Source organism: Chaetodon trifascialis, chromosome 22 (assembly GCF_039877785.1).
Source record: "Chaetodon trifascialis isolate fChaTrf1 chromosome 22, fChaTrf1.hap1, whole genome shotgun sequence".
Classification (NCBI taxonomy): domain Eukaryota; kingdom Metazoa; phylum Chordata; class Actinopteri; order Chaetodontiformes; family Chaetodontidae; genus Chaetodon; species Chaetodon trifascialis.
In genome coordinates, this window is record NC_092077.1 from 7,548,588 (window position 1) to 7,567,175 (window position 18,588).

The 18,588-nt window shown below is 42.9% G+C and overlaps 1 protein-coding gene across 1 annotated transcript in view; it reads right to left on the bottom strand.

Annotated features, from left to right (window-relative positions):
• Positions 1–18,588, bottom strand: part of syn3 (synapsin III) — a 98,515-nt gene that overhangs the window by 77,551 nt on the left and 2,376 nt on the right. The window contains exons 2-3 of the mRNA XM_070991656.1: positions 11,008–11,474; positions 1,751–1,808 (exon numbers count right to left, since the gene is read on the bottom strand). Coding sequence (XP_070847757.1) covers positions 1,751–1,808; positions 11,008–11,414 — 465 coding nt within the window. The 5' untranslated portion in view covers positions 11,415–11,474. The remainder of the gene's footprint in view (positions 1–1,750; positions 1,809–11,007; positions 11,475–18,588) is intronic.

Consider the following 18,588-nt stretch of genomic DNA (forward strand, 5'->3'; position numbering starts at 1 on the left):
AGGGTCCAACAAGATCTAAGTAGGTCAGTTGGAGCTATAGCTGAGCTTTGGGGGTGGTGGAGGGGTGCTCATATGGTCCCACTCTCAACTTAAGGGGCCTAATTTATTCTGCTGCATTTTTATTGTAGTGACACCACAAGTTTTTTTTTTTTTTTTTAAATCCATCCAAGTTTACATTTCATAGAAAAATCTTGAATCAAACCCACCCCACCCACCCCCAGAAAGAGGACGTGACCACAACAGTAGAGAGCTGAGCAAACAGGCTATAAAATCACCGGCCCAGCTTTTTTGTGGTCTCTTTTTCCTTCGCTCATAAAAACCCACCACTCCATTTCAAAGACAGCTCCGGCCTCAACAATGGCTTGCAGATGTATAGCTGAAGTTATGTGAGGTAAATTAGATGTTATCTACACACTGTAAATACTGTTATGTCTAGACACATATTTCTGTGCATACTGTGGATAATATTGCCATAATCCTGTTGAATTAAATCTAATCAAGATACTTTAAAGGACCAGTTCAACATTTGAGGACGTACGACTCTTTGCTTTCTTGTTAAGAATCATAAGTCCCCAGTGGAACAGTTTTTAATGTCTGAAAAGAAATTATGAGTGGCATGGTTTGGTAATGGCAATAATGCACTCTGAGGGGTTCCAGTATAGAAAAATAATCCACTCAGTAAAGGAAACAGACGTTTTTTTTCTATATTTATACAGAAAATATTAGTGCTGTCAAAAATAGTGTTAACGCGTTAACGCAAATCAATTTAACATTTTATCGTGAGATTAATGCTCTTTGTGACCTAGTGAACTTGTAGTTTTTTATAAGCTGTGCCCGCTGCTAGTAACGTAAGAAAAACTACAAGATCTGGTTGTAAACCGAAAACAAAACAATAGGCACACCCCACCCAAGTGTTTGGTCTTGTCTGCTCGCTAGCTGTAAAAGTGTAGGCTACCGGTTTTTGTGGATGTTAAATGCGAAATGTCGAATTGGATGTGAACAAGATTCTGAATGGAAAGTTTAGTTTCAAAAAGTTGCCAGATGGGTCAACTGACAAGACCAAAGTTATCTGTGTGTATTGTCAGTGTGAACTGAATTATCACCGTAGCACATCCAGTCTCAAATACCACTTGATGGCCAAACACACGGCGAATGCAAATTCTCTGTTTAGGTTTAAGCCATGGTTTAACTGCACTATAGGCTGAGTCCTAGTTTACAATGATGTGCACTTTGTAACTTAATTTTGGATCACCCTGTTTTGATCCCTTAGAAAGGGTTGTTGAAGGGGCTTTTCTGTAAGCAAGTATTTATTTTTTGTCATCTGTTTATTGACAGTGTTAAATTGTGTGAGATTTGATTCATTCAAATGTGAGTGTGAGTGTGATATATAACACTACACAGTGTTGTAGCCATTAAAAAACATTTACACAAAGCAAGCCTATCCACTTTTCCATGTTGATAATTAAAATGATAAAAATGATAATTCAAGGGACATTTAGAATAGATAAAAATGTGCGGTTAATTGCGGGTTAACTATGAAATTCATGAGATTAAGTGCGATTAAATATTTTAATCGACTGACAGCACTAGAAAATATATTTGTTGAGTGTTATTACTTTGCAGTTTATTTCAGCCAAATTAGTCTAACTAAAGGTCATCCATTTAATTAATTTCTGGCAGAATAACAGATGGTACATTTCATAGTTTTGAAATGATTCATTGAGAATTCATGGATGCTCATCCACCATACCTGCTCCACCCGGATCTCATACTCTCCGTTCAGCTTCTTCCCACGGAAATACTTGGCCCTGCATAGAAACAGAACACAAACGGTCAATAAATTCACAAAAGTCTGCTTTGTTTGCACATATATTTGATTAATAATCCGCATCCATTACTACGTTGCAAGGTTTGATTTGTCTATCTTTATTTTACGTGCACTTCAACATGTGGATTCCTCCCCTGAAGTAACTGTATCAACTCCTCATAGTCAAAACACCCTTAAAATATCCTTTGTTTATTTGATTGAAGGAGAGCTGAAATTTCAACAGACCCTCCAAAGTACCTTGTGAGTGGGCAAAATAATGACTCATATTTTCCATAATTACAGAATCTGACCTTGCAGGGCTTCAAGTAAACAGAATCTCTTGGCAAAGCGTAACGAGTGAAATGTAGTGCTTTTAATGAAGAGAACTCACTGATGGAAGGGTGGTCCCTGTGTGTGTGTGTGTGTGTGTGTGTGTGTGTGTGTGTGTGTGTGTGTGTGTGTGTGTGTGTGTGTGTGGCAGACGGTTATGGTCAAGGTGAAATTAATGTCACCTTGAAATGGATTGAATGTAAAGGCCACCTTTGCCTTCATTTAGTCTGCACAGATCTAAGCAGCCTTTATCTCCACCCGCCCCGCTCACCTGCAGCTTCAGCATACCTGCTCACCAAATACACATTTCTGTTTTGCTAGCGACTGTATGCTAAGGAGTAATTTAGCCATGTTTTTTCACTCCTGATATGTGGAAAAACATCCCATGGACGGTTAAAGGTTAAAAACTTTACCTGTGAACCTGCAGTTAGCGGATGAGTTATCTCCCGGACCATCAGATCTGCAGTATTTAGACTGAGACATGTGGACTCACTGTACTATTTAAAGCTGGAGTCTGTATACTGAAAAACCACAGCGGAAAGTTGATGTTGTTTACATTTGGTTCATTCAAGTACACGTTGCTCAATTAAACTTCCAATGCCTGTAACTTCATCCAGGCACGATGGTCTTCTACACACACTCCTTCTCTGATGTTTAGACAGTTGAATAGAATAGATTTAGTTTTGCACTTTCATCGAGTCGGGGGGGACTGCATGAGACATTGCTCTCCAACTTGAGATGCAGTCAGATCCAGATTTTTATTCCCTGCGAGTCAAGCTCCAAAAACACTGGAGCCTACATTTTCCACAGTACAACTCTGTTGCCTGCTGATGTATTCTTAACTTAACACCCTCAGTTTGCAATGCAGGATTACTGTTACAAATTTGTACTTATCCAAGCTCAATCACAGAGCATTTACATGTCTCTCCAGTGAAGACATTACTTTACCAATCACCACCTATATATAACATAACATTAACTTGTCAAAATTGGCACAGTCACAAGAACAAACAGTGGAGTGTCCTGACTTCACAAGCTACCAAGGATTTTGTGAACACACAACAGACCAGGGGCTGCACGGTGGCGAAGCAAGCAAGCATGTCTCACAGCAAGAAGGTTGCCAGTTCGATTCCCCGGGTGTGTGAAGTTTGCATGTTCTTCCCGTGCATGCGTGGGTTCTCTCCAGGCACTCCAGCTTCCTCTCACAGACCAAAAACATGCTCATTAGGCTAAATTGGCCATAGGTGTGAGTGTGAATGGTTGTTTGTCTTGTGTGTTGCCCTGCGATAGACTGGCGACCAGTCCAGGGTGTATCCAGGGTGTACCCCGCCTCTCGCCCGTTGACAGCTGGGATAGGCTCCAGCTCCCCCGTGACCCCGACAGGGATAAGCGGCATAGAAAATGGATGGATGGATGGACAACAGACCAGTGCACAGTGGATTATGGGATGCTGAATGCCCTCCAAATTCAGGCTAAAGAAAACTAGAATTCAAGGGTTGTTCGAGCAGCCTTTGAAGCTACATTGGCCTTTTCAGCCCATTGTGACCCATTCAGACTATAATTGCACACTTTGCAGGATGCAACCAAAAATGAATTGCTTTACAGCAGAGGTTCCCAACTGAGCTCCACGGTGGCACAGCAGGTAGTATGCGTGCCTCACAGCAAGAAGGTTGCCGGTTCGATCCCCGGGTCAGGCGGGGCCTTTCTGTGTGAAGTTTGCATGTTGTTCCCGTGCATGCGTGGGTTCTCTCCGGGTACTCCGGCTTCCTCCCACAGACCAAAAACATGCTCATTAGGTTAACTGATGACTCTAAATTGTCTGTAGGTGTGAGTGTGAGTGTGAATGTTTGTTTGTCCTTGCATGTGGCCCTGCAATTGGCTGGCGACCGGTTCAGGGTGTACCCCGCCATAGGTGTGTGTGAATGGTTGGCGACCGGTTCAGGGTGTACCCCGCCTCTCGCCCATTGTAGCTGGGATAGGCTCCAGCCCCCCGCAACCCCGAAAGGGATAGGCGGTATAGATAATGGATGGATGGTTCCCAACTGTTTGCACCACAGACCCTTCTGTATTGACAAGCTTACCCTACTTCCTCCAAAAGAAACACTCAAACGTGCTGCTTTTTACTCATGTTAGCTAGTGGCAACATGAACAACAAACAGAACTTGCAGATCGAAGAGGGCAATGTGGACCAATGACCTTATTTACTGATGATTATGGGTCAAAAGGGGCACCCTGTTGTGGGAGTGATGAAGAGAGATGTAGCACACAGAGACGCCAAGATAATAGTCATTACTGCACAAATCATGCATGAGGCCCAGTCGCAATGTGCTAAGACCCAGTATCAAGGAAAGAGAGTGATGTTATAACTGAGCTGAAGCTGAAGTTTCTGATGACACGATGCAACAGTGCTTATGGGAAATGTGGTCTCAATTTTTGACTAATGTGTTATTTTGATATAAATACCTTAAAAATGGAGAGCTCTCTCCACTTGTGGATTTCTGATTCTTTAATGCACATTCTATTATTTTTAGCCATGTTGTGTCCCAGTGCTCCGTGGGTCTCAGCGTTGAACTCTCACCCCTCGCAGGCGTGGGACCAGTGAACAATCTGTCGAGGCCTTCGGGCTGGAGCTGTGTGGAGCTGAGGATCTAGGCTACATGCTAGAGGCCTTCGGTTACTGGGACAGGCTGTTTGGGATTTAGAGTGCCTCTTGACCTACTCACACCAAAACACGTTTTCCTTTTGCAGCATTTTTCTCAGAGACTCTCGCCAAACAAAGCCATGAATCCTCCTCCACTCGTCTTCTCCGTGTCCGCCTCTTTGTTTTTCATCTCCCTACATCTGTCCTTGTAGGCCTGTTCATTAAGGTTCATTATGGCCACTGAGGGGGATCTCGCTCTTAACATCTCCCAGCTGTTGGACTTCAAAGTTTTGAACTGTCTCATTCTCTGTAATTTTGGAAGCCGTGAATCTTCAGCAAGGCTGACCTACATACTCGACAGGCAGTGCCCCCTGTCACCCTGGACCACCACCACCACAGAGCACGGGGCTGGACCTGCGGGTTCACCGCCTAAGAATGACTGGTATGCATTTCGAGGTTTTGCAAAACATGTCGTCACTCCAAGTGATCAATTTAATTTACAGGCGGCTGGGCTCTCTGGTTTGAACGACTGCTTTATATGTGTTCAAACGTAAACATTCAGCCTCGCAAAGAGGTTTGGGCTCTCCTTCTCCCAGTCACGCACACGCCCACTATATAAACAACTTGTAGCTGAATTCATTTTTTTTACCATGAGAATTCTTTTGTGTGCCACTAATAGGAAGCGCATGACTCATGTACTGTATGTGAACAAAACCAATTGGCCCTCCAGGGTGTTTTTACAGTTATCCCTGCTTCTATTTGCATCCACTCCACTAAACTCGATTGTTGGGCTAATGCTGTTCTGTTTACAAAGGAGATTTTCTATGCCTGACACATATTTTTACGTGAAGATTAAATTCCCAGTGTGTGGGTTTAGCTGAAGGATGTATCATAATCTGAGAAGTAGTGCAGTTATTGTCTGTTAAGGCCATAAATCGTGAACATTACTGTTCATTTGGAGCCTAATTTGTGTCCACCTGACCAATGCAAGTGCAATATTCACTCTCTTTTAGCTCTGTTTTTGGTCTCCATCAGCTCCATAGGGAAATAGCTAGTTTCAAACTGTGTCTGTTAATACCAGTTGAAAAGAAAGAGTTGGTAACAATGTGTATAAATATAAAGGTGCATGGCTGTCTCCGCTGTCCCTAGGCCAACAATGGAGGTGGAAATGTCACAATACACTGGAAATAAACTGGGAAAAAAAATGATGTCATTTACATGGATAGTGTCATGTGTGCAGCACGGTTTCTGTCACCAAATCACCAAACCCATCTGCAAGTGTTAAATGCTGGAAAATAGCATCAACTTCCACCTTTCAGGTCAATGTTGCTGAAACTGAATTTTTCAAGATACTGTTTAACACAGTGATGATGCACCACTCCTCTCAGTTTCACCAAAATCTGCACAGAGATGTCTGGGATGATGAAAAGACATGGTGAGATTTTTTTTAAATAATTCTTGTTGTTCTGTAAAATGTTGGCCTGCAGTTGGTTTGCAGTTTGAAGACTTTCGCCCTGTTTTTGAGATACAGCATGGATTTATAAATGCCACAAAAAAGCACTCTGCGTCTTTTTGCTCTCGAGATGTTCAGCAGTGTGTGGGCTCCTTGCTTTGTTTAGACAAAACATGAAAATAAAACCTCGTCATATGGCTCAGGGCAAGACGAGGATCTCATAGTACTCAGCTACATACATGAAGAAGTGAACACTTTGCCAGAGCCGGTGCTGAATTGAGCAATCAGATGTTCACATCATTCAGAACATAGTGCAAACAGACTGACAGCTTCTTGGCAAATCGTCTTACATGTCAGCCTGACAGAGAGGGAGAGGGAGAAAGAGACATAGAGACAGAAAGGGAGGGATTGTCGATGGTGGCGGTGATGCTCTCGGAGACTTTGCCTCAGTGCTGTGTACTTCTATTGTGCATCAGTCATTGCTTGAGGCCAAGCCTGTCAGCACAGAGCAGCGTTTCCCCAGAGACCTCAGCCTCTCTGCTGGAATGCCCATGAGGAAATTCAACCCCAAGACAGGGAGCGATGGATGGATGGACACCCTCGCCTTCCCCTGCAATACCTTCACTCTGCCTTTGAGTTGGGACAGTTCAGAAAGACAGCGCGATCTGACCAGTAACCTGTGCTGTATCACAGCAAAAGTTCAAATCAAGGTTCATGGCACTGATATAAACTTAGATAAAGTTTTCTAAACACTCTGGCTTCACTGTATATCAACAAGGATCATTTTAACACTAATCTTGCATTTTTGTAACTTTCTAAACCCTGCCTTCAAGTGCCTCCATGTGATAATTAGGTTACATTTGAAGTGTCCCCTTTTTAACACACTTGCAGACTAACAATCATAATGGAACTGAAACGAGTTCACCAATTGGTCAGTCAGTCGCCACATAAGGAAATGACACCTGAATCAAAGAGCAATGCATATGGAGCCAGGGAGCACAACACTTTTTTCCTCCTCTCTTGGTGTAATTCGCCACAACTCTCCTGTTACGGTTCACCCTCGCTGCTGTCATCAGTGAGCAAGCAGCTGTTTTCTGTGAAAAACTGATTAAACAACGGTATGCAACCTTCCACATACCGTACGTCATACATACAAAGTTAGCTGGTGAACATAGTAGAGCATTTAGCAGCTAAAGAGCCAGACATTTCCCTTAGGAGTTGGTGGAGACCATAACAGAGCTAAAGGAGAGTGAATAGTGGTCATTCATATATAAAGTCATCAGGTGGTCAGAAATATGACTCCACGTAAATGCTAATGTGGCTCCGTATCTGCTGGATGTGTATATAAGCAACTCTTGTGTCTGTTTACAGCTTGATGTGCCTCCAAATGGCCAAAAAAATTCAATGAATGCAGGTTTAAATGGACAATTTGAATCACACCAGAGGAGTTTCTCTTAGCAGGTGAGTGCCTCTCGCAGGGGCTGATAACGCTTTTAGTCTGTCAGTGGATTTTGTTTCATTTTTCCCCTGATGTGATATGATGTCTGAAGAAAAATACTGAGTCTGTTAATTTGTAACACCTATAGCTGTGTGGTTGCCCTGGATGCTGAGAGAGAATAGGTAGTGGTGGATGGTTACAGTTTAATGTGATTACTTATCAGGTGGACATTCGCCAAAGCAGCCAAGGGAAGCTGTGCTGAGGCTTTGGCTGTCTATCAGTTTCTCCTCCAGATAAAACAGTTTTGTTGGCTGCTGTGGCCCCAGTTAAACCAGTGGCCACAGATGGGATAAGATCAATGTTGATTTATGGAAATGCAAGAAAAACACAACTCATCTGTGCAGAGAACGACTGCTGGAGGACTCGAGGAACACCGCATGGTGGCTTGAAAAATAAAAACAAGATTACATCTGGAACCACTACGGGGGCTGGTGTGGCTGAAACTTTTATCTTGACTGCGCAGAGATTTCAACAGCAAAGCAGCATACAGCACATGTTCCATGATTCAGCACCAGGACTCAGCCGCCTAAAAGCAGGTTTCACATTATCCTAAAAGTCAACACTATGACACGGACACGTTGCCAAAGCAGCAGCCAAATATTTGGTCCTTTTTACGACTTGTACTTGTCTCAGGCGGTCGAGCTTTAACTGTTAAGCTGCTGCTACGTGCTCTACCTGCACCTTTTGAAGTGGCCTCGGAGACTCGACAACACGTCTGAGTAACGCTGCATGAAAAGTGATTTGGATTTTCCCGTACTGGCACCATTAAAAGTAATTTGCTGTTAGCAGTTCCAGTGTACCCGTGGCTGCACACACATCTATCACTGGATTACTTTGACAATGAAGAAAACTTGTCAGGACAGCTTCTGGAGTTATTTTCTTTCAATAGATTTGATTAGTTCTCAGATTTACAGACATCCATCCCTGATAATGATATCCTCAGAAAGTGAGTCACACTGTATTTAAAAAAAAAAAGTGTTATCATGCCTCCGTGTTCAGATTTGAGTGAGATTTCTGATGCAAATCGCTGCAATTGAGTCAAAGTATTATAGCTGCCTCCCAAAGCTGTCTCTTCCTCGTCTAGTCCTGTGGGAAGATTTAAAGGAGTAGTGCCTAGTATTTAGTAGCATCTCACAGTGACAAAAACACAACAATTCTTATTATCAGGTGATTATACAGTAATGAAAATAATTAGAGAATTCACATTACTGCATTTGTGGCTGATATCCTGCCTTGACTGAGAAGAGCTGCTGATGATGACAGAGCATCTGCAAGTTCAAACACCACAAGTGTTGATTATTACAGCAGCAGAGGCAGAGTGTCTCAAATAAATCTCAGAGGCTGTCACACATCACCCTCTGCTGGCCCAAGACCTCCACTTCTGCACAGAAATAACCAACCATGAGGTGAGCCGAGGAGCTGTTCTCTGTGAAACTGACGTTGAACTACAGTGCCCCTCTGTGGCCGGAAAGGGAACAGGCTGAGCTGCAAATCGAACACAATTAACTGAATCTGATCCTGTGATCTCAGATTTCTAAAACAGCAACCTTCATTTAAGAAACTGAACAAACAGAACATTAAAATCTTCACAGAGGTAGGATTTACTGCAGGGCTGCTGCATTTTATTACACAGGTGATGCTGTTAGCGTGTCCTTCACAGACTTTCTTTTTGTACTGAGTAAATCAAAGCCTCCCTAATTCTCTCTTTATATAAGTAACTGAGCTTGTTTAGGTGAATAAAAACCCATGCTGTTCCCTCAAGAGCAATGAAGGTCCCTCAGAGAGTCGGAGTGAGCCTGGACGCCTCAGTGGGTGGATGATCCTCTGAGGACTCGTTTCAGAAACACCAGGATATGAAGAGGAACGGGCCCTTTTGGGATTTCAGCCAGCCGGATTAAAGAAAAGAGGCCACCCGCCTTTTCAGAATATTGAGAGCAATCTTGGCGCTTTTGACTCAGCTGTCAGTGGGGCGCTTTAATTTAGCGATCATTTTTAGACCTCGGCCTGATCTCCCCGCAGAGCCGCAGATGCAGGCTATGCTACACAATGATAGCAGCTAATTGTGTGGATAAATTCAAAAGGTTGGAAATACCTAATGACGGCTTCGCTGAGGTCGATTTACCGGCAAATTTCAGGCAACAGAATAACAATTCATGAAATGGAAGAGTGGTTTATTGATTCTGTAGGACAGACATGATAAACTGGCTGCTGCATGTCTTGACTGCAGCTCTGGAAATCAATTCCTCCACAACGTGCACCAAAGGACAGCTGATACCAGCCTCTAACATGTATGTGCTGCCGCTGAAAGATCTCTTCTCATTAAAGGCCATTATTTTTCTGCCATCTCCAGAGCAAAACACCCTTGTTTTGTTACTATGACAATCTTAACTCCAGCACAGAATGACATAAGGCTGCACAAGCCAAGGACGCACAAGCCTATCATAAATAATACGATGTCTCGCTCCTTTCAAAACTCAACAAGAAGAATGCTTTTGATTCAGCAGGAGCTGAAAAACAAAGATAAGCGAAGCACAGAGTGTGAACTTTTCACACCTCAGCCACAATTTTTCTTTTTATGCTAGCAGGTTTTGATAGCCAGTGTGCTTCCTGGCACTGGTGTGTTGCCTCCAAAGCACCATGTTGAAGGAATACATATATATTTTATAGTAAGGGGGGTTGTAAGGGGAGTTATGTGCTGGAACTACACAATGAATAACAACTTGTCAACCAAGCACTTCTGTTTAAGAGAATGCATTCATTTTCAAATATTCATTTTTGATGATTTATGAAAAACAGCCCATTAGCCACTGCAGCATGTAATAAAGATTCTACTCAGGTTGAGCTGAAGAAGACCCAGAGATACAGCATTTAAAGAAGTGCTCGCTTGTTCAGTTTAAACATAACCTACTTACCTTTTGAAATAAAGGTTGAACTGTCGTCTTTCATTACTCTGCTTCATGTAGCAGAACTGTACTGATGTTACTTCCAGTCAGTAAAGATGGCAAGTGAGCGAAGATGCTCATTGGTTTTGGTGATACGTTGTGGATTTGTCAAAGGGAGCCAAACATTAAATGAACCGGAACACTCGAAAACAAATAACTCAGTTAACAGATCAGTTCATTATCTGTTCAACTAGGAAACGCTTTGACTCATTTTAACGCGCAAAAGTCAAATGATTTCTCTTTTAGACGTGAGCAGTGGAATTTAGAAAACATGCAACAAAATGTGAAAATGCACCTTTTTTTGTTCAACTACTCACCCACCCATGAAACACTCACCAGTCTGTGTGCTGATCGTCGATGACCAGCAGGATCTTGGGCTTGCGTACGACAGGTTTAGGCGGCTGACCGCTTCCTGCTGACGCTCCTTCGGCAGCTGTTGCTGCTGCTTTGGCATGGGCAGCGGCAGCAACGTTCTGGGCCATTTGAGCACTCTTCACCACACTGGAGAAGGAGCTGAGGAAGCTCCCTGGGCCCGAAGTCGCGCCCGCGGTCGAGCTTGAGGCTGAGCCCGGGCCCTGGGTCTGACTCGGGATGCTCGGGGGCTGCCGCCTCTCCGTGGCTGGGGAGGCAGGAGAGGAAGTGGATGAACCTGGAGGGGTCGGCCTCTGCAGATCCATCATGTAGCCGTTGGGGAGGTTGGCCACAAAGCTGCTGTCTGACAGGCGCCGGCGGAGGTAGTTCATGGTGATGGGCTGGTGGGTCAGTCAGGCCAGAGGAGGTGAGGGGGAAGAATGCCTGAAATCCTGCACAGGAGACAAAGGAAGAAAGAATCTGTTCACAATCAAATCTGCAATGCTGTTCACATCTGACTGTTTGTTCCACTCAGCCTGTGGTCTTTGGCTCATTGTTATGATTTTATGGCGCACAGCTTTGTTTTGGTTCAGTCACACCATTCTCATCAACCTTGTTTGCAGCTGCAGCAGGCAGACATTTTCCAGAAAAAAACAAAACCTCTAATAAACCCACTGCATGTTACCTTTCCAGCACCAAACAACAGGCAAAAATGCGTAAACACATTTTGATGCTAAAGAGCCGCATATTTCCCTCAGGAGTTGGTGGAGACCAGAACATTGCTGAGAGAAGCATGAATTTTTTTTCTCTAGATGTTTATGTCTGTGTTTACAGCTCGCTGCACTGCCCCCCCGTTAGTGACCAAAAATCTCAAAATGCTGTTTTACTGTTGCTTTCACACTGTTTCTCAAGTGAGTGAAGGAACATTAGCACGATTAAGATAACTGCAGAATTTCATTCACAGCCTTCAGTGAGCGTCAGTATATGTAGATATTCCTCTGGATCAGATTTTGTGGCACATAAAAATTTAGTTCAGATGTAAATGATTAAACATGAAGCTCTCTCTGATGTTCACACTAATTAGCATCAGATCTGAGGTGAACAGTCAGACCTGGAAAACATGTATTTGCAAGCATCAAGCTCAGGAAGATGCCAAACAAAAGCAGATACGTATTGAAAGAGTGCACTAAGGTGGTAAAGCTACAGTGTGAGTCTGCTAAACATGTTGCTAAACTTCATTTGCATAAGATTAAGTTCCCCATGCCGGCTGGGACAGAAACCGCTGGCAAATAATTCAGTGACACAGCAGTGGCGATGCAAAGTTGGAGCAGTGATTCACAGCTCATTTCTTTGTAAAGGAGATAGAGCCCGCTAGGAGAAAGGAAACAGTTATATAACACATGGAACCCAGTGTGGCAGAGGAGAGACATTCAAACAGATTAGCTATCAAACTGCAACAAAGCAAGCACCCTAGCAGAGGGGGAAAGAACCCCTTAAACCTGATTAAAATGAGGCCACTCTCACAGTAAATGGAGCTTGGGAGAGATGAAAGTGTATTTCTTATTGAGGCGTCACGTCTCAGGCGGATGTGCCCGGTGTTTGCAGCGGTGCTCTTGTAGTTAAAGGGGGAGGTGGGTCTAACAAGCCCGCAGCAGGAGGGAAAGGATGTAGGGCAAATGTTTCATCTTGACAAGTTAATGTAGTCAGACGATCACCACCAGGAAGCCTTTCCAGAGAGAGGAAAGTTGTAGCTTCTGCCTGAGCATGTGTAGGTACGGAAGTGAAGTCAGATCTGTGAACGTGACCTCTGAGCTCTACAGAGGCTGCACAGCAATAGTTTCAGCTGGGGGTTCTTCATACACTGAATCCATTGCCGCCTTATAAAGTTGTTGTGGCTAACATGCTAGCAAGCACTTGCCTATTTACACATTAGCATTCATTTGTAGTCATATTTAAGTCTAACATTCACTTTCAGTTTAGCTCTGATATGATCTCCACCAGCTCCTCTGGGAAATATCAGGCTCTTTCGCGGCTAAATGCTCCACTTTGTTTGCTCATTCCCTAGCGAGCGGCTGACTGTGCCTGTTTGCCTGCTGTTTGCTAGTAGGTAGTGTACAATGGATTCCTCACAGCTCTTTATCTGAAAACAGGCTCATGAGAGCAGTAAGAGTGAATCAGAAAAGTTAGGAGCCATAAATCCAAAACAGCGAAGATGTGAAAATGCTCTGCGGAACTGCAGAGTGGTAGAATTCTCACGGTTTGTCACTACTGCTTAACCTTTTAACCCTGGATGAAATTATTTAAGCAATCTGTCATAAAAAAATATTGATTGGTTTCGTTCAGTAGCTACAGAAACAAACACGTATATAGTTCTCTTTTTCTATAAAAATTAAAAAAAACAACAGCCAAAGCCACAAAAACAAGAGTGAAGAGTGCATTTCTTAGGGACTATTTTCAGCAGTGGATTAATACACATCTGCTTCTCTGCTGACTGTTATCATTAACAGCATACATGTTAATGAAGATGATCTATCAGCTATGATCAATTTATTGGTGGTTTGGATCTTTACTTGGTGTTTACTGACAGTAAAAATACAGAATATTATCAGAAATCTTTTAATACTTGGGTTTGGGGATTCAGTGTTTTGCCCACAGGCATTTCAGTAAGGCATATGCTTGTTGTTAGAAGGAATAACACCAACATGGGGGTTGTAATGTGCCTCCCAGCTGCTGGATAACCTATCCCATCACAGAATGAAGGGGCTTCCCCCGGGAAGTATGCTTATGTGTCAACCACCACAAAGCTCTTACAGAGAGCAAACTAGTAGGGCTTAAGTCAAATTATAGAAAATTGCTAGAAAACAGACAGAATAAAGACAAACAACAAGCAGCGGCAATTACAGTCACTTGGCCACTGATTGCCAGCTCAGCCCTCTTTGTAACGACTTGATCCCATTGGACAGATAAGGAGCTGCCTGCTGAAATGCTGAAAATCACTATATTTACACCACTGGCACATTCCCCACTTTCTCAACACCCAGTAAGCTGCTTTCTCTCTGTGCCAGAGCAAAGCCGACGTGATTAAATCCTTAAAGACGTCGCCTCCGACTTCACTGTGCGGTGCATCCACACTGGGAGGAAACCACAGGAGACCCATGCTCTGCTACTGCTGACCTGGTGGCAAACGTTGGTGATAAGAGTTTCTCAAGAACGAACAGAGATACAAAAAGCAAAAGGACAAAAATAACACCTCGGGTTATCCACTTATTTATGATCTTTCAATAATCCTTGTGCGGTAAGAGTCTGTTGGGGCCATCTATAAAAAGCTATATAAAGGATGTGGATGTTGCACTCCACTCTTGTAGAAACCTATAACTGAGGAATGATGTGTTGTACAGTATGTGGTGTTTAAAGGAAATATTACAGAAGTCCTTAAACTCCAACACCAAACAGGACTTTGGTTCAGCATTGATCACAGGTTCTGCTCTATGATGATGATAAAAAATCTAGTAATTCATCAGGATACAGCTTATGGGAGCTAACGCTTCCCTCCTGCTGGTCTCATTTTGTTTCATGTTTCGCTCTTCAGTTTTTCTTTTTTTGTATCCTGATTGTGAATCTGTCAACTCTATCACATATTCTGAAAAGCTGTTCTGTGACTGTACAAGCCAGATCCCGTTAGAATTGTCGACTAATTTGTTGACTAATTATTAAGGACATTCAGTCGTGTCGTTCCATCTTCTCTGACAATGTCGCACTCCCTGTTTCCTACCTTACATGTCCAAATTTTGCAATAATGACCGATATGTACTTCATTATCATATTATCATCAATGCCTGAGATCTCCTGCCTGTCAGCGTATCACCAGAATGAAGCTGCTGTCCATGGAGGACCTCTACAACCTGGGGTGTAAGACGAAGGCCGACAGGATCATCAAGGACTCCAATCACCCCTGCCACAAACTGTTTTGCCTGCTGCCGTCGAGCAGAAGGGACCGCAGCATCTGGTCTTGCACCACCAGGCTCAGGTTTTCATCCCACAGGCCAGAAGACTGTTCATTAAGCTCATTGTTAGATCTGTTTGTATGTATCATATCATTCACCTGTTTATACCTGCACACATCGCAGTATACGTGCATCACAGTATTTGTTTTTCTTGTCTTTTTTTCATCTACTTGCATAATTTTCTTTTTATGCATACTGCATGAGCATTGTTGGAGGGCTTCTGAGAACAAGCATTTCATTGCCAGAGACCGCTCCCTTGTAACTGTTGTGCATATGATGAATGAAGAACTTGAAACTTGAGCTGAAGACAAAATAAAGGCAGGAGACAGACAAAATGTATGGCACAAAAAAAACCAGCTTTTCAAAACCCTGACCTCACCATTTTATGACATGTTTAGTATTTAATGAACTTTACAACAGGCTTTGGCATCCTCGCTCAGGCTCTTACAGAAACCCCTCTGACAGCCCACAAGAAAACACGAACACACACACAGTCATTCTCCGTAAACTGTAACAAGCTTAACGGGATCAGTGTGTGTCTGCTGTGCAGCATGTCACCACAAGCGCTCAAACATGGCTTTCATTATTCACGACAGTCTGAGCTGGGGGGCTGGGGGTGTGACCGGTTAGAGCAGAGGGTCGCTGGACCCGCGTCAAAGTGAGGAAAATGAAAATAAAGAGAGGTGGGATAGCAGAGGGACCACATGCTGGTATGGGAGGTGGCGTTTAATCTGCCCAGAAGCATTCTGGTGGATTATAACATGTGTGTGGGACTCGCTGCTAGAAGGATGTTCATGACAGTCACTATCCTGCAATATTTTTTATTTATTGTATTCCAGAGTAAGATAACTCCATAGCGACTGAGCAGACTGGAATGACATGGTCCACATACGTGAGGATGATACCTACAGATTTTAGTGACTTCCTGTCTTCCTTTAGTGCCATCATCAGGCCATCAGGCCTTCCCTTTCATTCAACATTATAATCAGTCCAAAATCTCCACAGAAAATATCTAAATCTAATAAGTGGACTGTTATAAACTTAGACAAAATCCATGCTCTTCAGGCCTTTTTCAATCTATTTCCTTTTCCTCCTCTGTAATTCCATCCTGGCTCCGGGCTCCAAGAGTAATGAAATCATCGTTATGTTTTTGTTCCTGTCCAATGTGTTCGCCCGCCTTTAGTTGGGTTTGAGATTATTAGTTGTGTTCCAGTCAAACGAGGCTGTGAGGCTTCATATCAGCTTCCTCCTGTCTTTCCTCGTGCCTTTTTTAAACTTCAGCATGACACATCCCTCACAGCATTTGAGATTATTTAGATTATTAGTCTCCGCCCACCAAGACTGAACTCAACTAATGAGATTATTTATGCTTTTTGGCAATGTTTGGAAAGCTGACAGCCTCTGGTTTGTTTATCATTTACTGTCAGTAAGCTTATTTTTCTTAGTAAGACTATAAGCCTACTTCCACCAGTTTTTACTAGTTTTTGAGCCGTGGCAGCAGCTCCATGGATGATAATGTCAGTCTGTCACTCCACCACTTTGTCCAGAAAGACTTTTTCTGGACTTTTCCTATGTGCCACCATTATGTTTTGTGCTTTTGAGTTAAATGTGTCAACTATTGGAGGCTGACTTTTCATTTCGCACCATCATTGGATCAAAATTTCACTTTGTCCAACACTTTTGTTTATGAACCCTGACAAAAACAAGATATTCCTACCAGCCTCACCTTGTTAGCATGTTAGCACACAAAACTACAGTAAGAAGGTGAACAAGGTAAACTGCTTAACATCTGTGTGTTAACATTGTCAATGTGAGCATGTTAGCATGCTAATGTTTGGATTTAGTTCAAAGCACTGCTGTGCAGGTTGCTAGCATGGACTCCATTTACAGCTGGTGTTAAAATGCAATCTGTGTCCACAATATCTGGATCAGGAAAAACACAGAGGTAGAGGTAGGCTGGCTCACACTGCATTCAGATCTTAGGTAGGTGTAAACACAATCCGCACAACGCACTGGCATCCATGCACAACAGAACATTGACACAGATACTTCATTCTAGCCAGCATAAAATAGAGTTTGTTGTTCAGATTTGTGATGAGTGTATGCAAGCCATAGGGCTGAAAGAGAAATGGCCTGAATTACTGATTATACGTCTCTCCTGTGCCACGAAAGAGCCAAAAGACGCATCATGCAGCTGAACCGCAGGAAAAATCACAGCAACACGGGTGGGAAATGAATGCTATACAGTGACGGTGTGTGCTGCACTGTTCTGTGCAGCTGATCTGCTGTTAACAAGGCATATAATTTATCTAATCACAGAGCAGCCTACACACTGGTGCTGCAACACACAAGGACAAATTGACCCAATGTTTTATACAAAGAAAGGAATAACTCAATGCATTACATTTGCAGAATTTCCAAAAAGGGACAAATGATAAGAATTTACATAGACACCAGTTCACAATGTTTAGACAGTTTCCATTAACTGAACAACCCTCAAAACTCTGATTTTTCTTAAGGGAGTCTGGGGCTGATCTGCTGCCACCTCAAGTTACTCATGTTCAGGTTTTTCTCTGGAGGACAGAGATATGATGTCAGTGAGGATAACAGGAACACATTGAAACCATTTTTTTTATTTTTTCAAAGTATTCAGGCGAAGCAAGCTGTTTAATGTACAGCTTTTGTATCTTGTCCTTTTTTCCATTACCTGAGACTTTGTTATAATAGCACATTAGCATGAATGTGTATATACTGTATATAGAGTTGTACATGCTACAGATTGGTGTGGGCCATGCACTGTTCCTTGCACCTGTTGTTCATATCATCACTCTACAAATTCCTATATGTTCATCGTACTTTACAATAAAATAATCCATTTTGCAGCACCAGATGAGCTACAGTGTTTCTACGGTCGCTTAGCAACTCCTTATTTTACTTATGATCCTACATGCGGTGTAGAAGCCCAAATACGTAACACTCTGCTCCTACTTTTCAGGGAACAGTGATGGTAACATTATGATTCATCACTGTGTGTCTAGCACTCTGCCACCTTCTTATTGTTGCTACGAGGTGTGCACTACGAGGCTAAATATCCCATGAAAAGAAGAGCTTTGTTCTGAAAACTAACATCATATGTTAATGATCTCCAGAGAAGTGGAATAAAGTAGATCTTAGAATTCATTCATGGCTGTTGCTGGTTTGAATCCAAAGCTACATCCTGAACTTCCTGCATGCTGTTGCCTCTGCTGTGCTGAGACATCTGCAGAAAAGTTGGTGTTTAGTTGCTGTGTTAGGTTGTGTCGAAGCCTGCTGCTTTATTTTAATCAGCCATTACAAAACTTGTAAAATGCCAGATTGTGAGGACACCATTAGGCTTAGGCTGTTGATTTCGGTGCTTGGAAATGCAAACATGCTGTGAAACGCACTCCATGCACTGTTTCTATTTTAGACTGACTCTTTCCAGGTTTTTTCAAACAGGAAAAGCCCAACCAGACCAAACGTAATAAAACATTGGGAACATAATTATGCCTACATTACGTACCACGCAGATCAGTTTACAAAG